Below are 17,826 nucleotides of genomic sequence, written 5' to 3'. Positions count from 1 at the left end.
TTGGCATCCTCCCGTGACCCTCTACCACTGTGCCAAATTTCACATGGATTGACCAAGTCAGTGAGGAGAAAAACGTGGAACAGACACACAGACAGAGTTTTCATCATTATATAGTAAGATAAACACTTGAAGATCCACTCATTACTAAAAGTGTGTGTCATATGAAAACTAAAGTGATGGTCAAAGGTGTCACAGTAAATTTAAGGTGATGGAATCACGTCATCACCTCATGCACTGAGTAACATTACAAGTTAACGTTCCACCTTAAAAGTTGCCGGCAGTCGGCCCAGTGAATGAAGTTATTTCTTCTCAGACTCCAGCTGCTGTGAGAGGCAGCAAAACATCCTCTCATGTTAAAGTTACAGTTTACTAATAAAACTCTGCACGGCTCTCCAAAAATTTCAATGACGAAAAAAAGTGTGCAAAGGCCTTAAATCTGATTAGAAATCGTAGAAAAAAGACACAATTCACAAATTAAGGTTTTACCTCACAATGTAAAATGCCATAAGCTTGTGCTAATAACGTTAGCATGCTATATTTGTTTTAGTAAAACATGTTTAGTATCAGACAGTTGTTTTGTCAGTGAACCTTGTGAGCTGTAATAGAGCCAAACTTTTGTAACGGTACCTTTGTTAAATGTTGCTGTTGTTCCTGGTTTTATAAGAGTAGAGGAAATCTCCGCTAGCCACTTGGCTAATTTATACAATGTAAAATGCCATAGACTTGTGCTAATAACTAATAATTTGTGGGGAAAATGTGTCCAGATAAAGACAAGTGTTTGTCTGTGAATGCTGTGAGTTATAGTGAAGCTGATTTGTGTACTTGTGTTTGAAATTGTCTCTATTAAGCCATGTTTAATGTGTGTTTAATGTGTGTTTTGAACCCTGCCGCTGACTAGTGTTTTGCAGGTGTAACTGTTGATCAGTCTGTTTTTATAAAATTGCTTGTGACACCTCAAATGTGGCTTTAAGTTGCAGCTAAAAACATGTTGCCCGTTTCGTAGAAAATACCGAGATATATATCATGTATCACCAGTCAGCCTGTAAATACCGACATATGAATTGTTGTCCATGTCACCCAGCCCTAATCCAGCAGATAGTGTGTTTCATTTTGGATCCCATCATAAGTTAGCCTCTGTTTCTTTTACTCTCACACACCTTAACACACCCTCATACTGTGTGTGCACGAGGTCACATTCCAGATCCGGGCAGCTTTCCAGACAGTTAGGTCCACACCAATCCCGCCGAGTCAGCGCACTGCACACACACACATGCACACACACACATTCCTCGAGCTGCGGCAGCATTCCTGGAGTCTTGTGCTCGTCAGCAGGACGGAGGTTTGAACCTGCGACCTTCCGGTTACAGTGAAGTCTCTTTGTGGCCTGAAAATTAATTATATTCTGTCACATCCACACTCTGACCGCGACACGTCGTCAGAGGAGAATAATAATTCAGCCTCCAGTTTTTCTTGAATCGATGCGAGAGTCACGTTTCATTTCCAAGTTTTGCTCACGTTTAAAGTGACATTACGTATTTAAAACATAGCCAGTTACTCTCTCGGGGGCCGTGTCCACCGAAGAGGTTTTTCCTATGGTCAGCATTTGTTTATGCCTCCACGCCAGCGAGAGGCGTGGCCAGAGGCATTACGTTTACAGGCTGCCCATCCGTCTGTCCGTTCCATTCTCATGAACCGCAAGAGATTTTCTTTAAATTTGGCACAAACATCCACATGGACTCAGTGATGAAGTGATAGGATTATGGTGCTCAAACGTCAAGGTCACTGTGACCTTATGTCCATCCTATTCTTATGAATGCAAAATCTCAAGAAGGCCTTGCGAGAATTTCTGTTAATTTGGCACAAAAGTCCACTTAGACTTAACAATAAACGAGTAGGATTATGGTGCTCAAAGGTCAAGGTTGCCGTGACCTTGTGTCCGTCTTATTATTAAAAGTGTAAAATCTCAAGAAGGCCTTGAGAGAATTTCTTCAAATTTGGCACAAAAGTCCAACAACAATGAACTCACAGATTTTGGTGGTCAGAGGTCAAGGTTGCTGTGACCTCATTTGTCTTTTTCATGTGAATGTGAAATCTCAAGAACTTATCAAGGGATTTATTTATTTTTTTTTAAACGTGGCACGTATGTCAACTTGAAATCAACAATGAACTGATCAGACTTTGGTGGTCATAGGTCAAGGTCACTGTGATCTTATTCTCATGAATTCAAAATCTCAAAAAGGCCTTGAGGGAATTTCCTCATATTTCGCACGAACGTCCACTCAGAATTCACGATAAACTAGTAGGATTATGGTGCTCAAAGGTCAAGAAAGCCTTGAGGGAATTTCTTAAAATTTGGCACAAACGCCCACTTGGACTCAACAATGAACTCATAGATTTAGGTGGTCAAAGGTCAAGGTTGCTGCGACCTCGTTTGTCTTATTCATGTGAATGTGATATCTCAAGAACGCACCAAGGGATTTTCCTCAAATTTGGCACGGGTGTCCGCTTGGACTCAGTGATGAAGTCATAGAATTATGGTGCTCAAACATCAATGTTGCTTTGACCTTGCATCCATCTTATTGTCATGAATGCAAAATCTCAAGAAGGCTTTGAGATAATTTCTTCAGATTTGGCACAAATGTCTGCTTGGACTCAGCAATGAACTGATCAGACCTTGATGGTCATAGGTCAAGGTCACTGCGATTTTATTCTCATGAATGCAAAATCTCAAGAAGTCCTTGAGAGAATTTCCTCAAATTTGGCACAAACGTCCTCTTGGACTCAACAATTAACTAAAAGGATTATGGTGCTCAAAATTAAAAGATTTTACAGCAGGGAAACTCAACTTATTTTTGCCCGGGGGCCACTTTTGCAAAGGAGGCCAGGGGCCAATTAACAAACAAGCATTAATGATTATTGCACAAATAATTAGCCCAGATCTCTGTCGGGGCCTGGGGATCCTCTCCTGACCCTTTTCTTTAATAAACAAGCTGTATTTATGCTTTTTATGCGCTCTGGGACATTAGTTACATTAAAATGACAAAAAGAATTCCCAGTGTGAATTAATTTGTTTTCACTGTGAAATAGAAAATGGACGGCGGGCCACCCAGCACCCAGAGTATCACTGTTTTAGAGGCTTTCTTCTAGGTGTGTTGGTGGACTTCAATTTAAGACTAGACCTTTAAAATCCTGGTTATGTCTCTGGAAACATTCATCAGTGAGCACAACACCAGATTTATTTAACTTTGATAAAATGAGAAGTTTCAGAGGTGATTCAGATAAAACACAGTTGGTGCTGTTCTTTTTTTCACTCAGCCTTTTTCAATGATTTCATAAAATACACTTGTACTGTAAACTATAGTCGCAACTAAATCAGGAAGGAGGAAACAGGAAGTGGCTCAGACAGGCCAGGTGTACAAATTCCCCTGTCTTCTTCTCTGTCTGCATCATCACTATGGCAACCGTACAGCACTGCGTTTCCATCGGTGGGTGTTTCACCGACCTGCGTGTTTGTAGACAGGACAGTAGAGCACCTGTTCCTCGTTGTATCTGTCCTGACACTGTTTTACAGCGTGTAAGGCGACACTTGAAGAATGCCTGTAAAACCCTCAGTCTTCAGTCGTTCTCGGACTCCCCCGCTCTGTTTTTCTTTCTCTGGAGTTCCTGTCAGCCAGTTTCTTTTCACACATGAGACACGAAACATTGCTGTCTTCACAGAGCTGTAAAAGTGATGTCTTTTTGTCACGTGACATTAATCACTCACGGCTTTGTTCAGATATTACGGCACATTTACGGAAAGAACTGTGTGTGAGCGCAGTATTGGGCAGCATTGAAACATAACATGATATGTGGATGTTTAGCTAACCAGCAGAAACACTCACACTGCAGCAGCGTCAGAGGTGAGAACCAGCACTGTTTGACCCCGGCCGCCATTGAACAAAATGCCGCCTCAGTTGTGACGCCTCATGAAGGAGAGAAGGAGAGAAGGGCGCACACTCTGATGTCACGGGACAAAAACTCTGTCTAATTGTCAACACTGGAAACAGAGTTTCTGAAAATCGTTTCTTTGTTTTACACACACCATCCCTTTCCTTCCTCCCTCTCCTCCTCTCATTCATCCTTCCTTCCTCTCCTCCTCTCTTCCATCCTTCCTTCCTCTCCTCCTCTCTTTCATCCTTCCTTGTTCTCCTCCTCTCTGCCATCCTTCCTTCCTCTCCTCCTCTCTTTTGTCCTGACTTCTCCTCTCTTCCATCCTTCCTCTCCTCCTCTCTTCCATCCTTCCTCTCCTCCTCTCTTCCATCGTTCCTTCCTCTCCACCTCTCTTCCATCCTTCCTTCCTCTCCTCTCTTTTGTCCTGACCTCTCTTCCAACCTTCCTTCCTCTTCTCCTCTCTTTTGTCCTGACCTCTCTTCCAACTTTCCTTCCTCTTCTCCTCTCCTCCTTCCTTCCTTCCTCTTGTCCTCTCTTCCATCCTTCCTCCCTCTCCTCTCTTTCATCCTTCCTTGTTCTCCTCCTCTCTTCCATCCTTCCTCCTCTCTTCCATCCTTCCTTGTTCTCCACCTCTCTTCCATCCTTCCTCCCTCTCCTCTCGTTCATCCTTCCTTGTTCTCCTCCTCTCTTCCATCCTTCCTTCCTCTTCTCCTCTCTTTTGTCCTGACCTCTCTTCCAACCTTCCTTCCTCTTCTCCTCTCCTCCTTCCTTCCTTCCTCTTGTCCTCTCTTCCATCCTTCCTCCCTCTCCTCTCTTTCATCCTTCCTTGTTCTCCTCCTCTCTTCCATCCTTCCTCCTCTCTTCCATCCTTCCTTGTTCTCCACCTCTCTTCCATCCTTCCTCCCTCTCCTCTCGTTCATCCTTCCTTGTTCTCCTCCTCTCTTCCATCCTTCCTTCCTCTTCTCCTCTCTTTTGTCCTGACCTCTCTTCCAACCTTCCTTCCTCTTCTCCTCTCCTCCTTCCTTCCTTCCTCTTGTCCTCTCTTCCATCCTTCCTCCCTCTCCTCTCTTTCATCCTTCCTTGTTCTCCTCCTCTCTTCCATCCTTCCTCCTCTCTTCCATCCTTCCTTGTTCTCCACCTCTCTTCCATCCTTCCTCCCTCTCCTCTCGTTCATCCTTCCTTGTTCTCCTCCTCTCTTCCATCCTTCCTTCCTCTTCTCCTCTCTTTTGTCCTGACCTCTCTTCCAACCTTCCTTCCTCTTCTCCTCTCCTCCTTCCTTCCTTCCTCTTGTCCTCTCTTCCATCCTGACTTCTCCTCTCTTCCATCCTTCCTTCCTCGCCTCTTCTCTTCTGTCCTGACTTCTCCTCCTCTCTTCCATCCTTCCTTCCTCTCTTCCTCTCCTCCATCCTTCCTTCCTCTAGTCCTCTCCTCCTCTCTTCCTTCCCTCCTTCCTGTCTTCCTCTCTTCCATCCTTCCTTCCTCCATCTCCTCCTCTCCTCTATCCTGACCTCTCGTTCTCTCTTCCATCCTTCCTTCCTCTCCTCCTCTTCCTCATCCTTCCCTCTAACACTGTTGAATCCTGATTCCTCCCCTGAGAATGATTGCAGCTTAGACACACAGCTACTCATTAAAATATGCATGAGCACTAAGTCTCTTACATCCCTGCAACACTCCCTGCATTCATTATTGATGAACACACACACACACACACACACACACACACACACACACACACTGCAGCCGTAGTGTTTATTTGCTTTGTACAGCACCTGTTTTTTGCTGCATTGCACCTCTGTAATGTTTCCCACTGGAAACACGGCAGCGTCTGTGTTTAGATCCTGTCAGCTTGTTAGCTCGCTGAGCTCAGAATCTGACGGCTCGCCGTGTCATTACTGTCAAAACACACACTCGGCTCGGGTTAAAAGTCTTCACAGGTCCACTTCCTGGGAACAGACTGTATGAGGACATGAGTTATATTCAATGTTTGTACTGTTTTCACTGCACAGCAGCTGCAGGGGCATCTTGGTTTATATTTCCTCTGAAAAAAAGTATCTAAGTTTAGGAATGGTCCCAGAGTTACTCTGATATTGTAGTCTGTTTAGCTTATGTTAGCCTCTGTTGGCTTCTGTTAGCCCCTGTTAGCACCTGTTTGCCTCTGTTTAGCTTCTGTTAGCTCCTGTTAGCACCTGTTTGCCTTTGTTTGTGTCTGTTAGCCCCTGTTTACCTCTGTTAGCTCTTTTTAGCCTCTGTTTGCATCTGTTAGCTCCTTTTAGCCTCTGTTTACCTCTGTTGGCTTAAGTTAGGGCATGCCATCCCCTGTTAGCCTCTGCTAGCTCCTTTTAGCCTCTGTTTGCGTTTGTTAGCACCTGTTTGCCCCTGTTTGCCTCTGTTAGCCCCTGTTTGCCTCTGCTAGCTCCTTTTAGCCTCTGTTTGCCTCTGTTTGCGTTTGTTAGCCTCTGTTTGCGTTTGTTAGCCCCTGTTTGCCTCTGTTAGCCCCTGTTTGCCTCTGTTAGCTCCTTTTAGCCTCTGTTTGCCTCTGTTGGCTTATGTTAGGGTATGTCATCCTCTGTTAGCTTCTGATAGCCTCTGTTGGCTTCTGGCTCCTTTTAGCCTCTGTTAGCCTCTGTTTGTTGGTGTCTGTTAGCTTCTGTTAGCTTCTGTTTTTATCTGTTAGCCTCTGTTAGCACCTGTTTGCCTCTGTTAGCTCCTTTTAGCCTCTGTTTATATCTGTTGGCTCCTGTTAGGGTATGTTATCCTCTGTTAGCTTCTGATACTCTTTGTAAGCTTCTTTTAACATCTGTTTACCTCTGTTACCTTCTTTTAGCCTCTGTTAGCCTTTGTTGGCTTCAGTTAGCTTCTGTTTACATTTGTTGGCTTCTGTTATTCTCTTTTAACCTCTGTTAGCCTCTGTTGGTGCCCATTGGTGTCTTTTAGCCTATTTTAGCCTCTGTTAGCTTCTGTTATCATATTTGGTTAGTGAACTTTGTTCAAACAGCACTTTGAACACTGTTGGTCTTTGAGTTTGGAGACCTCTGAAGTTTTCGATGTTGGTTTTTTAATGTTTTTTTTTTTTTTTTTTGATAGATAAAATGTAGTGAAACAGCAGCTGAGAGTAGCCATGTTTCCATCAGCCTGTTTAGATGCGCATCTAGAAGTATCACAGAAAATTATGATGGAAACTCCAAAATTCGAATTAAAATCCCCTGATTCACACAAACTAAAATACACTCGCTTTAGCCGGGCTTTGGTTGATTCGAAAAAATGTTGATTCACAAAACGGGGTATGGAAACAGTTATGTTCGAATTAAATCGGACGTAGCGCACCTCTCTCCATGGTGATATCCACACTCCGGGTCGGGAAGGCAGTATTGCATTTACAAGCTGGTTGCCAACCGCCAGAAAACACAGAAGAAGAAGAATGCAAGACTTGTTTTGTTTCCGGTTCTGCGGAAAACTCGCACAAGTTTAATGGAAACACACAGGATTCGTATTTCTTTTAATGCACATTTCCCAATGATTCGAATCACTTTTGGATGGAAACATAGCTAGTGAGTCAGTATCTACTGAACTCTACTCAGTAGATACACAGAGAGGAAGAGATGAAACATCAGCTGCTGAAGATCAATCCTTCACACATTCCTCTGATCCTCTCTCAATCTTTATTGATTCTGCACACACTCGCAGGCTAATCCAGCTAGCTCACACACACACACACACACACACTACAAACAGAGGCCACATCTGCTTCAGTCTTTGAAGTGGTTTCCTCTGTTTCCAGTCTGACGGTAGTTAGCTCCGAGCATAAAACGCACAAAAACACACACAGTCACGGACACACACTCCCAAGTCGTCATTCACTCCTGGAGAGGACTCATTCATGCGCATGCATGCACACACTCACACACAAACATGAGCACATACACACAGAGTCCTCAAGTGTGGGAACGAGTCAGCTGTTTTAATGTATAACACACATGCGCGCGCACACACACACACACACACACACACACACACACACACACACACACCAACCAGTTTCAGGTTTTACAAGGCCATCAGAGGGAGAGAGTCAGTGGGTCTGCATACCACAGAAGAAAAGAGAGTTTTAAAAACAAAACAAAAGGGCAGCAAAGAAACACATGAAAAAAGAGACGCCTTTATAAATACTCAACATTATTACTGATTGATGTTTTCTTAACCATTATGAGAAATATTTTCATAACTACCAGCAGTGAAAAGTAACTAAGTACTGAGCTACTTTCTACTTCTGGGGTGATTTTTTATCATTAATATTATTATTATTATTATTATTATTATTATTATTATTATTAATATTAAGGCTTAAAGTTATGCATAATTAAGGTTGGGGTTGCTTTAAGTGACAGGCTGTCTGCTGATAGTGTCCTCAACTTCTCAGTCAGACCCACAGCTTGTTCCTCTAGAGCTCCACCCTCTCGCCTAAATATGGTCACTGTTTTTTCACTGTCTTTGATTTCAAGTCATTAAATTCAGCCCCACCTAGACTCTCTTAGCCTCTGTTAGCCTCTATTAGCCTCTGTTTGCGTCTGTTAGCTTCTTTTAGCCCCTGCTTATCTCTGTCTGCTGTCCGGCCCTGTTAGCTTCTGTTTGCCCCTTTTAGCCTCTGCTGGCTTCTGTTGGCCCTTTTTAGCCTCTGTTAGCCTCTGTTGGCGTCTGTTAGCCTTTGTTTGTTGGTGTCTGTTAGCTTCTGTTTGCTTCTGTTGGCCTCTGTTAGCTTCTGTTAGCCCCTGCTCATCTCTGTCTGCCTCTATTGGCATCTGTTAGCCTCTGTTTGTTGGCTTCTGTTAGGCTTTTTTAGCCTGTGTTTACCTCTGTTGTTTTCTGTTAGCCCCTTTTAGCCTCTGTTAGTCTCTGTCTGCCTCTGTTAGCTTCTGTTAGCCTCTGTTAGCTTCTGTTGGTGTCTGTAAGCTTATGTTAGCCTCTGTTAGCCTCTTCTGGCTTCTGTTGGCCCCTTTTAGCCTCTGTTAGCTTTGGTTGGCGTCTGTTAGACTCTGTTTGTTGGTGTCTGTTAGCTTCTGTTGGCCCCTTTTAGCCTCTGTTAGCTTCGGTTGGCGTCTATTAGCCTCTGTTTGTTGGTGTCTGTTAGCCTCTGTTAGCTTCTGTTAGTGCCTTTTAGCCTCTGTTAGCTTCTGTTGGCATCTGTTAGCCTCTGTTTGTTGGCGTCTGTTAGCTTCTGTTTGCCTCTGTTAGCCTCTGTTAACTTCTGAAAGCCTCTGTTTGTTGGCTTCTGTTAGCCTAGGTTAGCTTCTGTTAGCCTCTGTTTATTGGTTTCTGTTAGCGTCTCTTTACTTCTGTTGGATTCTGTTAGCCTATGTTAGCTTCTGTTAGCGTCTCTTTACTTCTGTTGGATTCTGTTAGCCTATGTTAGCTTCTGTTAGCCTCTGTTTATTGGTTTCTGTTAGCTTCTCTTTACTTCTGTTGGCGTCTGTTAGCCTGTTGCGTACAGAACCTTTAAATAAAAGATCTGAGTACTTCTTCCACCACTGACGGCCGCTGTTGTTAACGTACAGTTCAGTGCACCTGCAGCTGCCTCACATTTAATGGCAGTTTTTGTCGTCTGTTTGATTGACGTGATATGATTTAATCTCTTGCAAATGTTTTTAAACATCCAAAATCGATCTATTTTCTTAATGCAGCACGTTTTAACTGAACTATGAGAAAACAACAGAGGAGTAGAGGGTCAGGGGAAAAAGAAGAAAAGGACATAAATTGGAAGCAGAGAGAGGGAGAGTTTAGATTTATGACAATATGGAGACAGAGAGAGAGACGGAGGAAGAGAAAGAAGGAGGTAGGAATTAGTAACAGACGTAAAGGAAAGAAGGATGGAGAGAGGTAGGAAATTAGAAACAGAGAAGAAGAGACAGAAGGGAGGTAAATGGGGGAGGAAAGGAAAGAGGAATTAAAAAGGAAGTGAGGACTGATTAAAGGAGTCCGGAGCATTATGGGATTGATCAGTGGTAGGAACTGATATGATGACACATAGAGAGATTTACAGATTAACAGGCCCAGAGGTCAAAGGTCATCTGAGGCCTGGTGAGGCTGATTGAGGAGTAGGATGGAGCCCCGGGGGTCGGACAGTCGGCAGATGGCGTGGGGAGGTTTTATCTGAGGTGAATAATTATTTACAGCCAATAAACGATCTGTTCGGCACGTCACCGCCGATGTTTGATCAGGATCACTTGTTGTGTTTGAAATGTGAGGACGTAGCACATGAGGTCTGCAGGTAAAACTCTGTTACGTTGCAGGATTGGAATGCATTGTATTGAAAGGTGTTTCCAATGTTCAGTTAACATACATTGGAGAACAAAGTATTGGAAACACCTGTCAGTGTGATACGACGTGGCACAACACCATCACAAACACGTCTCGGCGTCAACAGATCGGAGCGGCTGCAGGGCTGCAACATTACACTCTACAGGTGTTTCTATTTTTCTGGACACCTGAGTTTACATTGCAGGTTCCTTTCTCTTTTTTGTAAGTGTGGAGTGCATTTAAGACTGAAATAACACAAAGGCTCAGGCCGAGAGAAGAGAATGAGGACTGATTGGTTTTGTGTCGACAACCTGAGGTCTCCAGGTAAAGAGAAAGTAAAAGAAAAGGAGGTGGAGAGACATAGGGGAGAAAACAACAAGAGGAGGAGGTGAACAGGTGAGAGAGGAGGAGGGAGGTGTTGAGTGTTTTGTCGCCTCAGGCTCTGGGTGAAGGTTTGGCCTCCCAAATTACCCCCCAGCAGCTCCTAATGCTGCCTGATGTGCGAGTGTGAGCCTGTGGGAGTTTCAGTGTGACGACCTCTGAGGTCAATCAGCTGTGAGAAAGCGTTGACCTCCGACAAACCTCCTGCTGGGCACGTTTCAATAATGCTTCTAGTCCGTCTGGTAATGCCGGTCCTTTGGTCGGCCCAACACTTTGTTTCAGACTGAAATATTTAAACGATTAGTAGATGCTTTGCTTTGAACTATGGTTCAGACGTTCGTGTTCCCCTCAGGGTGAACTGTGAGAACTTTGGTGATCCTCTGACCTTTCAACGAGCACAGTTTGTCCATTACTTTAGTTTATGATCAAATACCTGCAAAAGTAATGAGCCTCAGCTACTTTGTGCTTGGTGCTAATTAGCCAGTGTTAGCATTCTAACAGTTTTATAGATGAAGGTAAAACGCTCCAGAATTTTAAAATACACCCTCCTCTTAAAGAGTGTGCCGTATCACCTCATTCACGATAACACAAGCCTGTGAAGTCGTCGAAATCCGGCGCTTGGGCAGTGACTTGCGGCGTCAGAAACCAACAAAAAAGGCGTTCTTTAACGTCGGCGTGATACGAGGCCAGTTGCTGTTATAGTTTAACAGTGCCAGTGGCGTCGGGGAAATGTGGTGGGACAGAGATGCAAGTTAAGGTAGCGAAAGTCCAACTGGGGCGGGTGGGAGTGGTGGTGGATGGGTCCAACAAACACACTTTCACCTGAGAAAGCCATGTTCACGTCCCATAAGATTCTAACTTTCTTCTAAGTTTTCTAGCTAAACCCTATTTTTCCTAAACCTAACCACGTGTTTTTGTTGGGGGTAAAAAAAAACCCCCAAAAACATCAATTTGCAGTGTTGTACCGACATAGTGCTTTTATTTTGAAAGAGACTGTATGTAAACGTTACCCTGGAAATCCAGAGTTCTTGCGAGAGCACAATTTGAATTTGCTCAGCGAGTCACTCTGGCAATCAGTAATGATGCTCATTACCCATGTCCTTGGAGCCGAGCTGCACCAATCAATCACATCGGTGTATCTGATATAGGCTACAATGAACGAGTTAGACTTGGCTTTTTCTCTAAAAGAGGAACAGAAGATGCCGCACGAATCTTTCCTTTGCAAGAAGGACGTTTTTGCTGTTTTGCCGACTGGATACGGAAGGAGTCTAATCTACCAGTTAGCTCCACTGATAGCGCTCTGGATATGTCATCCCATGTATTGTTCTGATTGGTGGTAGTGTTATCCAATTGCTTGCAGTGAAATCTCCACCAGGTGGCGCCATGGATGCGAAATACACTAACTAAGCGGTGCAAATGAAGCGAGGTATACATGCGCCTATTCTCAGGAGTTGAGAAATCTGAACTCCAACAACCAATTGACCTATGGCTAAGTCCCGCCCTCAAACGTGATGAGCCAATCACAGTGCGTATGGTCATTCCCATACACTCGGACATCCTCTGCCTGGACGTCCATTGAAATGCATTACAGAAAGTCAGTTTTGTTCGGTTTTATGAGCTTTTTCTGAGATTTGAAGTTTAAAAATGGTCAAACGGTGTGCATGGGGTACATGCAACTCTGACACAAGGTATCCTGAGAGGCTGGGCGACCAGGTGTATTTTTTACACTTTAAACCACATCTCAACCGAGAAAAGTGTCTCCTTTGGATAAAGTTGTGTGGTAACGTTAGACCACAACATCAACTCAACGTGAATAAGATTAACAATGATGTCTACATCTGTTCTAAGGTAAGTCAACATTGTGTTTGAGGCAACATATTGTCACTTTGCTGGAAAGAAATATAAAGTTATCTTTAACATCTCTAGCTAACGTTAGCTAAAGTTAGCCTAACGTTAGCTCCTAGCTGCGTTGTTCATCATGTCACCTTGTTTGCTGGGAGTTCATTAGCCTATTTTGTTCTAGTTTTGTACTTTGGTGATCGTACATCATTGTTAGCTGTTGTCCAAAGGGCTCTAGTTAAGCTAACGTTAACTTCTGGAGCTTAGCTTCATTAACTTATCTGTAATGGCAGAGATAACAAAGGTTGGCAAACGTTATGCTGAATGATTCAGTGTAAATACTGTAGCACCAAACTAACGGAGAGACACTCTTGGTAAAGATGGTAAAAAGGCCGTTATCCTTTTCTCATATTCTGAGCCAAAAACCTTAACTTCAGTGGCACTTTAACTTGTTGTCTTTGATGGTGACGGCAACCAGATGCGGTTCACAAGCGTACACTGACCTGTAAATGTTGGCTTGTAATTTAAGCTTTTCATCGACCTTCTCAACAATAAAATGATGAATATATCCCTCCAATGCGTAGTTTAGGCCCTTTTGGTTACTTCTCAATGACATCTGATCGTTATGTCCCCAAAAATCATCAATGCCGTGTACTGTGACACCTGCCATAGCGCCAGTCCCTGAATGTTGATAAGTTTGTCCGAGTGAGTGGAGGGGGGCGTGGCTTAGCCATAGGTCAATTCACACGTTGTCGCTGAAGTGTAGCGCCCACTCTCCAGTCCCCCTCACGATAACACCATTAGCTAACATTTGTACTGTTAGCACTGCTAGCCGCTAGCCAATGGCTCATTTACCTCCATGTTGAGAGCCATGTGCAGACAACCTCTGAATTATAGATATGCGCTGAATGCTGTATGCAGGTAAAAGTTTGTAGTACTTTTACTTGTAACAGAGTTGTAACATTTGTACACAGTGGTACTGCTACTTCCTTTTGCTAACATGCTCACAGTCGCAGTGCTTAACACACTTATGTTTAGAAGGTATAATGTTTACCATGGTGTGTTAGAATGCTATCAGCAACTGGCCTCGTATCACGCCGACGTTAAAGAGCGCTTTTTTGTGCTGGTTTTCTGACGCCGCAAGTCACTGCCCAAGCACCGGATTTCGCAGATTTCACAGTGAGACTGGGCCCGTGTTATCGTGAATGAGGTGATACGGCACACCCTTTGAGAGAAGGGGGTGTATTTTAAAATTCTGAAGCATTTTACCTTCATCTATAAAACTGCATACCCCAGCTTTAACTGTTACCTGTCAGGGATACATGTGAACATTCACCTGTTGGCTGTGACGTTTGAACTCCTGACGTCAGAACATTTGGTACATTTTCCTCAGAATTCTAAATAGAATGTGCTGCTCCCTACACACACACACACACACACACACACACACACACACACACACTGCACGCGGCTCCACCCCTCTCCCTCACGAGGCACAGAGAGGCATGTCCCTGCGTGTTCCTGTGGAGGTCGAGTCTGAGCAGACAGACTGAATCCTGGAGCAGCAGCAGCAGCAGCACGCGCTCCACGCGGACCGTTTCCTGTCCACTGAACCCTTTATACTTCTGGATGGATTGTTGACGTCACGCCCTCTGATCCTCGGATACTCTTCTTTTGGATTTTGGGATTTAATCGCTCTAAATAACATTTCTAGTTGTATTACACATCTTTGACAGTCCTCTACAGTCTCCGGGAGGCTTGTACCTACCGGGGGCAGCCATGGGTTTCTACGGCACCTTGAAGCTCATCTTCTACAAAGTGAGTATTGATTATAGGAAGGGCTGATCGATCAGCTGATGTCAGCAGCTGCGGCTCGAGCTCCGTTGCCGTGAATGTATTGAAAGCTGTCGTGCTGGAACTGGAGGTTGTCAGGCTCGGACAGCACCGGGATGACAAGGCGTTTCTCTCTGACAGCGGAATGCCTCAGTGGCGCGTGCGTGTGTCGGTGTGTGCGCGTGTGTGGACCACTGCGGAACCGGCAGAAGGGAAGAGAGACTCCTCATATATGTCCTTCCTCTGCCGCTATCTCTTTCTCTGTGATTGCATTATTGATTATTGATCACCCAGCTGTGTGTGTGTGTGTGTAGGTGTCTGTGCTTTGAGCCTCAGCAGGTAAACACACAGAGCCAGTGAGCAAGGCATTGTTCAGGGTTTGAGTCCTGCTGCAAAATATGTTTAATGACAGGAGAATAAAGCAGCAAATACCTGTGAATGAAATGAAATATATTAAAATCAAACAACTTGAGTATCTGATGCTAAAATTAAAACCTTCCACTTCCCTCAAAGTGGTATATGACACACTGCAGCTGCTGACCAGGGGATTTTTGGGTCAAAAATAGTACATTAAACAGCAGAAGTCAATGAAAATTAACTTTAGATCAACCAAACATTAGTATACAATCTATATTTATCCCTACAGCCACAAATTACAGAATTAAAGCCCTAAAAACTGAAAATAAAGCATCCATACTCTGCAAAGACAAAAGGGATATAACACTGCATAGCTCCTATAAACTGTATTTTTGGGGTTAAATATGCTGTATTGAACAGAAAAAAATGTATGAATATGAATTAAGTTAGTAATCAATGCACATTAATCTCCACAGCTGCGAATCAGAAGATTAAAACCTTAAAAATGAAAATAAATCTTTCCTACACTTTGAGAACACAAATGTCCACCGTGTACAGCTCCTTTTAACTGCATTTTTGGGTCAAATATGATGTATGAAACAGCCAAAATCTATGAAAATGAATTAGAATTAACCAAAACTTCAAGTCCCTAAACTGTAGGAACACAAATACAAGAGGGATACCACATGGTACAGTTCCTGTAAACCGCCTTTTTGGGTCATATATGGTGTATGAAACAGTACAAATCTATAAAAATAGATTAAAGATTATTTTGTATTTAATGCATATTCATTTTTACAGCTTCAAATCACAAAATTAAAACTTTAAAAATGAAAACATATCTTCTCAACACCTTGAGAATACAATTACAAGAGGGATTCCATAGTGTACAGCTTCTGTAAACAGCATTGCTGGGTCAAATATGGTGTATGAAACTGTATCTATGAAAATGGATTAGAAATCAAGCAGAACTGTAGTATCTGGTGCATGCTCATCTTTACAGCTACAAACCACAAGATTGAAACCATAGAAATTCACAATTTTTTGTTTCCTTACACTGTGATAACCCAAGTCAAAGAGGGATATTACACAGTATGGCTCATGTTAACTGCATTTTGGGGTAAAATTTAGTGTATGAAACAGAAAAAAAATCTATGAAAATGAATTAAAGTCAGACAAAACTTTAGTATCTGATGTTTGTTTGTCTAACCAGCTTCAAACCACACGGATCTAACCAAAGAAAGTGACTTTCTTTGCTTCCATCTATTGTGAAAATATAGATTATAGAAATATTACACAGTAAATCCCAGCAAAATTACACACAGGTCACTGTAAGGTCACAGCGTACTCTTAACTGATTATCATGGACTCATCATAAATCATTACAGTTGTGTTATAGAGATGTTAAAGCTTTAAAATGTACAAGAGGAACAATAAGGTTACTGTGAGTTGCTTAATGTATCATAGCCACACTGTAAGTCCCTATGGTAACACCACAGTGATGTCAGCAGAAGTACAAACACCATAAAAGTATTGAATAGTTTATTATAGGGATATAATAGAGATTTTACAAACAGATGTCACGCAGCAGAGCTGAATTCTTCTGGTTTTAACAGTAAACACATTTTTGTTGTTTTTCATCCTCGGGTGAAGTTTTTCTTTTTGGCTTAATGAAATCCACACAGACGCGACATCTGTTATAAAAAGCCAGTGACATTAGGGTGAAAAAAAGTCAGAAAATGAAAAGCAGATTATGAGTTTAGGTCAGAGTTAAGAGCTGAAATTACAGCCGTATGTTGTTGATGTTGAAGCACTGACATTGTGGGAGGTTTGGGGTTCAATTCTGGCCTCAGTGATGATCTACAGACTGAAATACTCAGTGTCTGCTTGTATTTTATTTTGAAAAGTGACACAGATTATGCAGCCAGTTATGATGCCCGAGAGGAAGGAGGACACACTCACACACTGTCCCGTACATCTCCAGCCTCCAGTGTGTGTGTGTGTGTGTGTGTGTGTGTTTGTGCGCGCGCAGCAGCCTGTTAGCGCGTGCTGCTCTATTTTAGACGAGTGCTGCACCGGCGACATTCCTGCGATTTTCTGCATTCCTGCGTTCATTCACTGAGAGAGACACACAGAGAGGAAAGGGATGGAAGGCTGATTCAGACCTCTGGGTGGTTGCGTTTGTGTTACTTAACAGCGTAGGTGTTTTCAGTGTCTCTCCAGTAACACAGAGGGCTGCAGTTTATCTGCATCTTTTTATTAATGTGGACTGGGCCCTTCTTTGACCACAGGAACATCCCAGAAACCCACAAGCATTTGTAGGAACTCATTTCCTCGACACATGCAGTTGAATGTGTCTCAGAATCAGAAACAGAAATCGGGGTTTTTTTGCCAGATAGGTTTTCACATACAAGGAATTTCCCTTGGTATTTTGGTGCATAATAATCAAAGTGAATAAAGATGCACGTTCATCTTAACGCTACAACCCACAAGATTAAAACCTACGAAATGGACATTTTTGTTGCTTCCAAAAACCATAAAAACACAAGTTAAAGAGGGATATCAAGCAGTGCGGTTGATTTTTTTTGTGTCAAATATGGTGTATGAAACCACAAAAATCTGTGAAATGAATCAAAGTCTGACACATCTTTAGTATCCACTGCTTGTTAATGTGCGTAGCTTCAAACTACAAGAACACAACCTCAGAAACTGACTTCTTTTTGCTTCCTTATGCCATTAAAACACAAGTGAAACAGCAACAGCAAAAATCTATGAAATTGTATGAAAATCAAGCAAAACTTTAGCATCCAATGCTTGTCTGTATATGTAGCTTCAAACTACAAGAGTAAAATCTAAGAAATTGACATTTTTTTTACTTCCTTTTCCTATAAAAACATAAGTAAAAGAGAGATATTACACAGTACAACTCATGTAAATTGCATTTTGGGGTCAAATATGGTGTGTGAAACGTCAAAAATGTATGACTGTGAATTAAAATCAGACAAAATTCAAGTATCCAATGCTCGTTCTTCTCTACAGCTTCAAACTACAAGCTTAGAAATTTATATTTCTTGCCTCCTCACACCATTAAAACACAAGTAGAAGAGGGATGTTACACAGGACAGCTGTTGTAAATGTAATTTGGGGTCAAATATGGTGTATGAAACAGCAAAAATCTATGAAGTTTAATAAGAA

At 42.7% G+C, this 17,826-nt stretch overlaps 1 protein-coding gene across 3 annotated transcripts in view; it reads left to right on the top strand.

Moving 5' to 3' along the window:
* Window positions 1-17,826, top strand: part of LOC126403737 (F-box/WD repeat-containing protein 7-like) — a 44,034-nt gene that overhangs the window by 6,712 nt on the left and 19,496 nt on the right. Inside the window, exon 1 of one of the 3 annotated variants that reach the window (XM_050066476.1) lies at window positions 13,978-14,259. The exons of the other annotated variants lie outside the window; for them this stretch is intronic. Coding sequence (XP_049922433.1) covers window positions 14,221-14,259 — 39 coding nt within the window. The 5' untranslated portion in view covers window positions 13,978-14,220. Of the gene's footprint in view, window positions 1-13,977; window positions 14,260-17,826 lie in introns of those variants that run through there. 3 annotated transcript variants of the gene reach the window in all.

The sequence above is a fragment of the Epinephelus moara genome, chromosome 17 (genome assembly GCF_006386435.1).
Source record: "Epinephelus moara isolate mb chromosome 17, YSFRI_EMoa_1.0, whole genome shotgun sequence".
Classification (NCBI taxonomy): Eukaryota; Metazoa; Chordata; class Actinopteri; order Perciformes; family Serranidae; genus Epinephelus; species Epinephelus moara.
The sequence above is the reverse complement of the archived record's forward strand: the minus strand, read 5'-3'. Positions and strand labels throughout refer to the sequence as shown.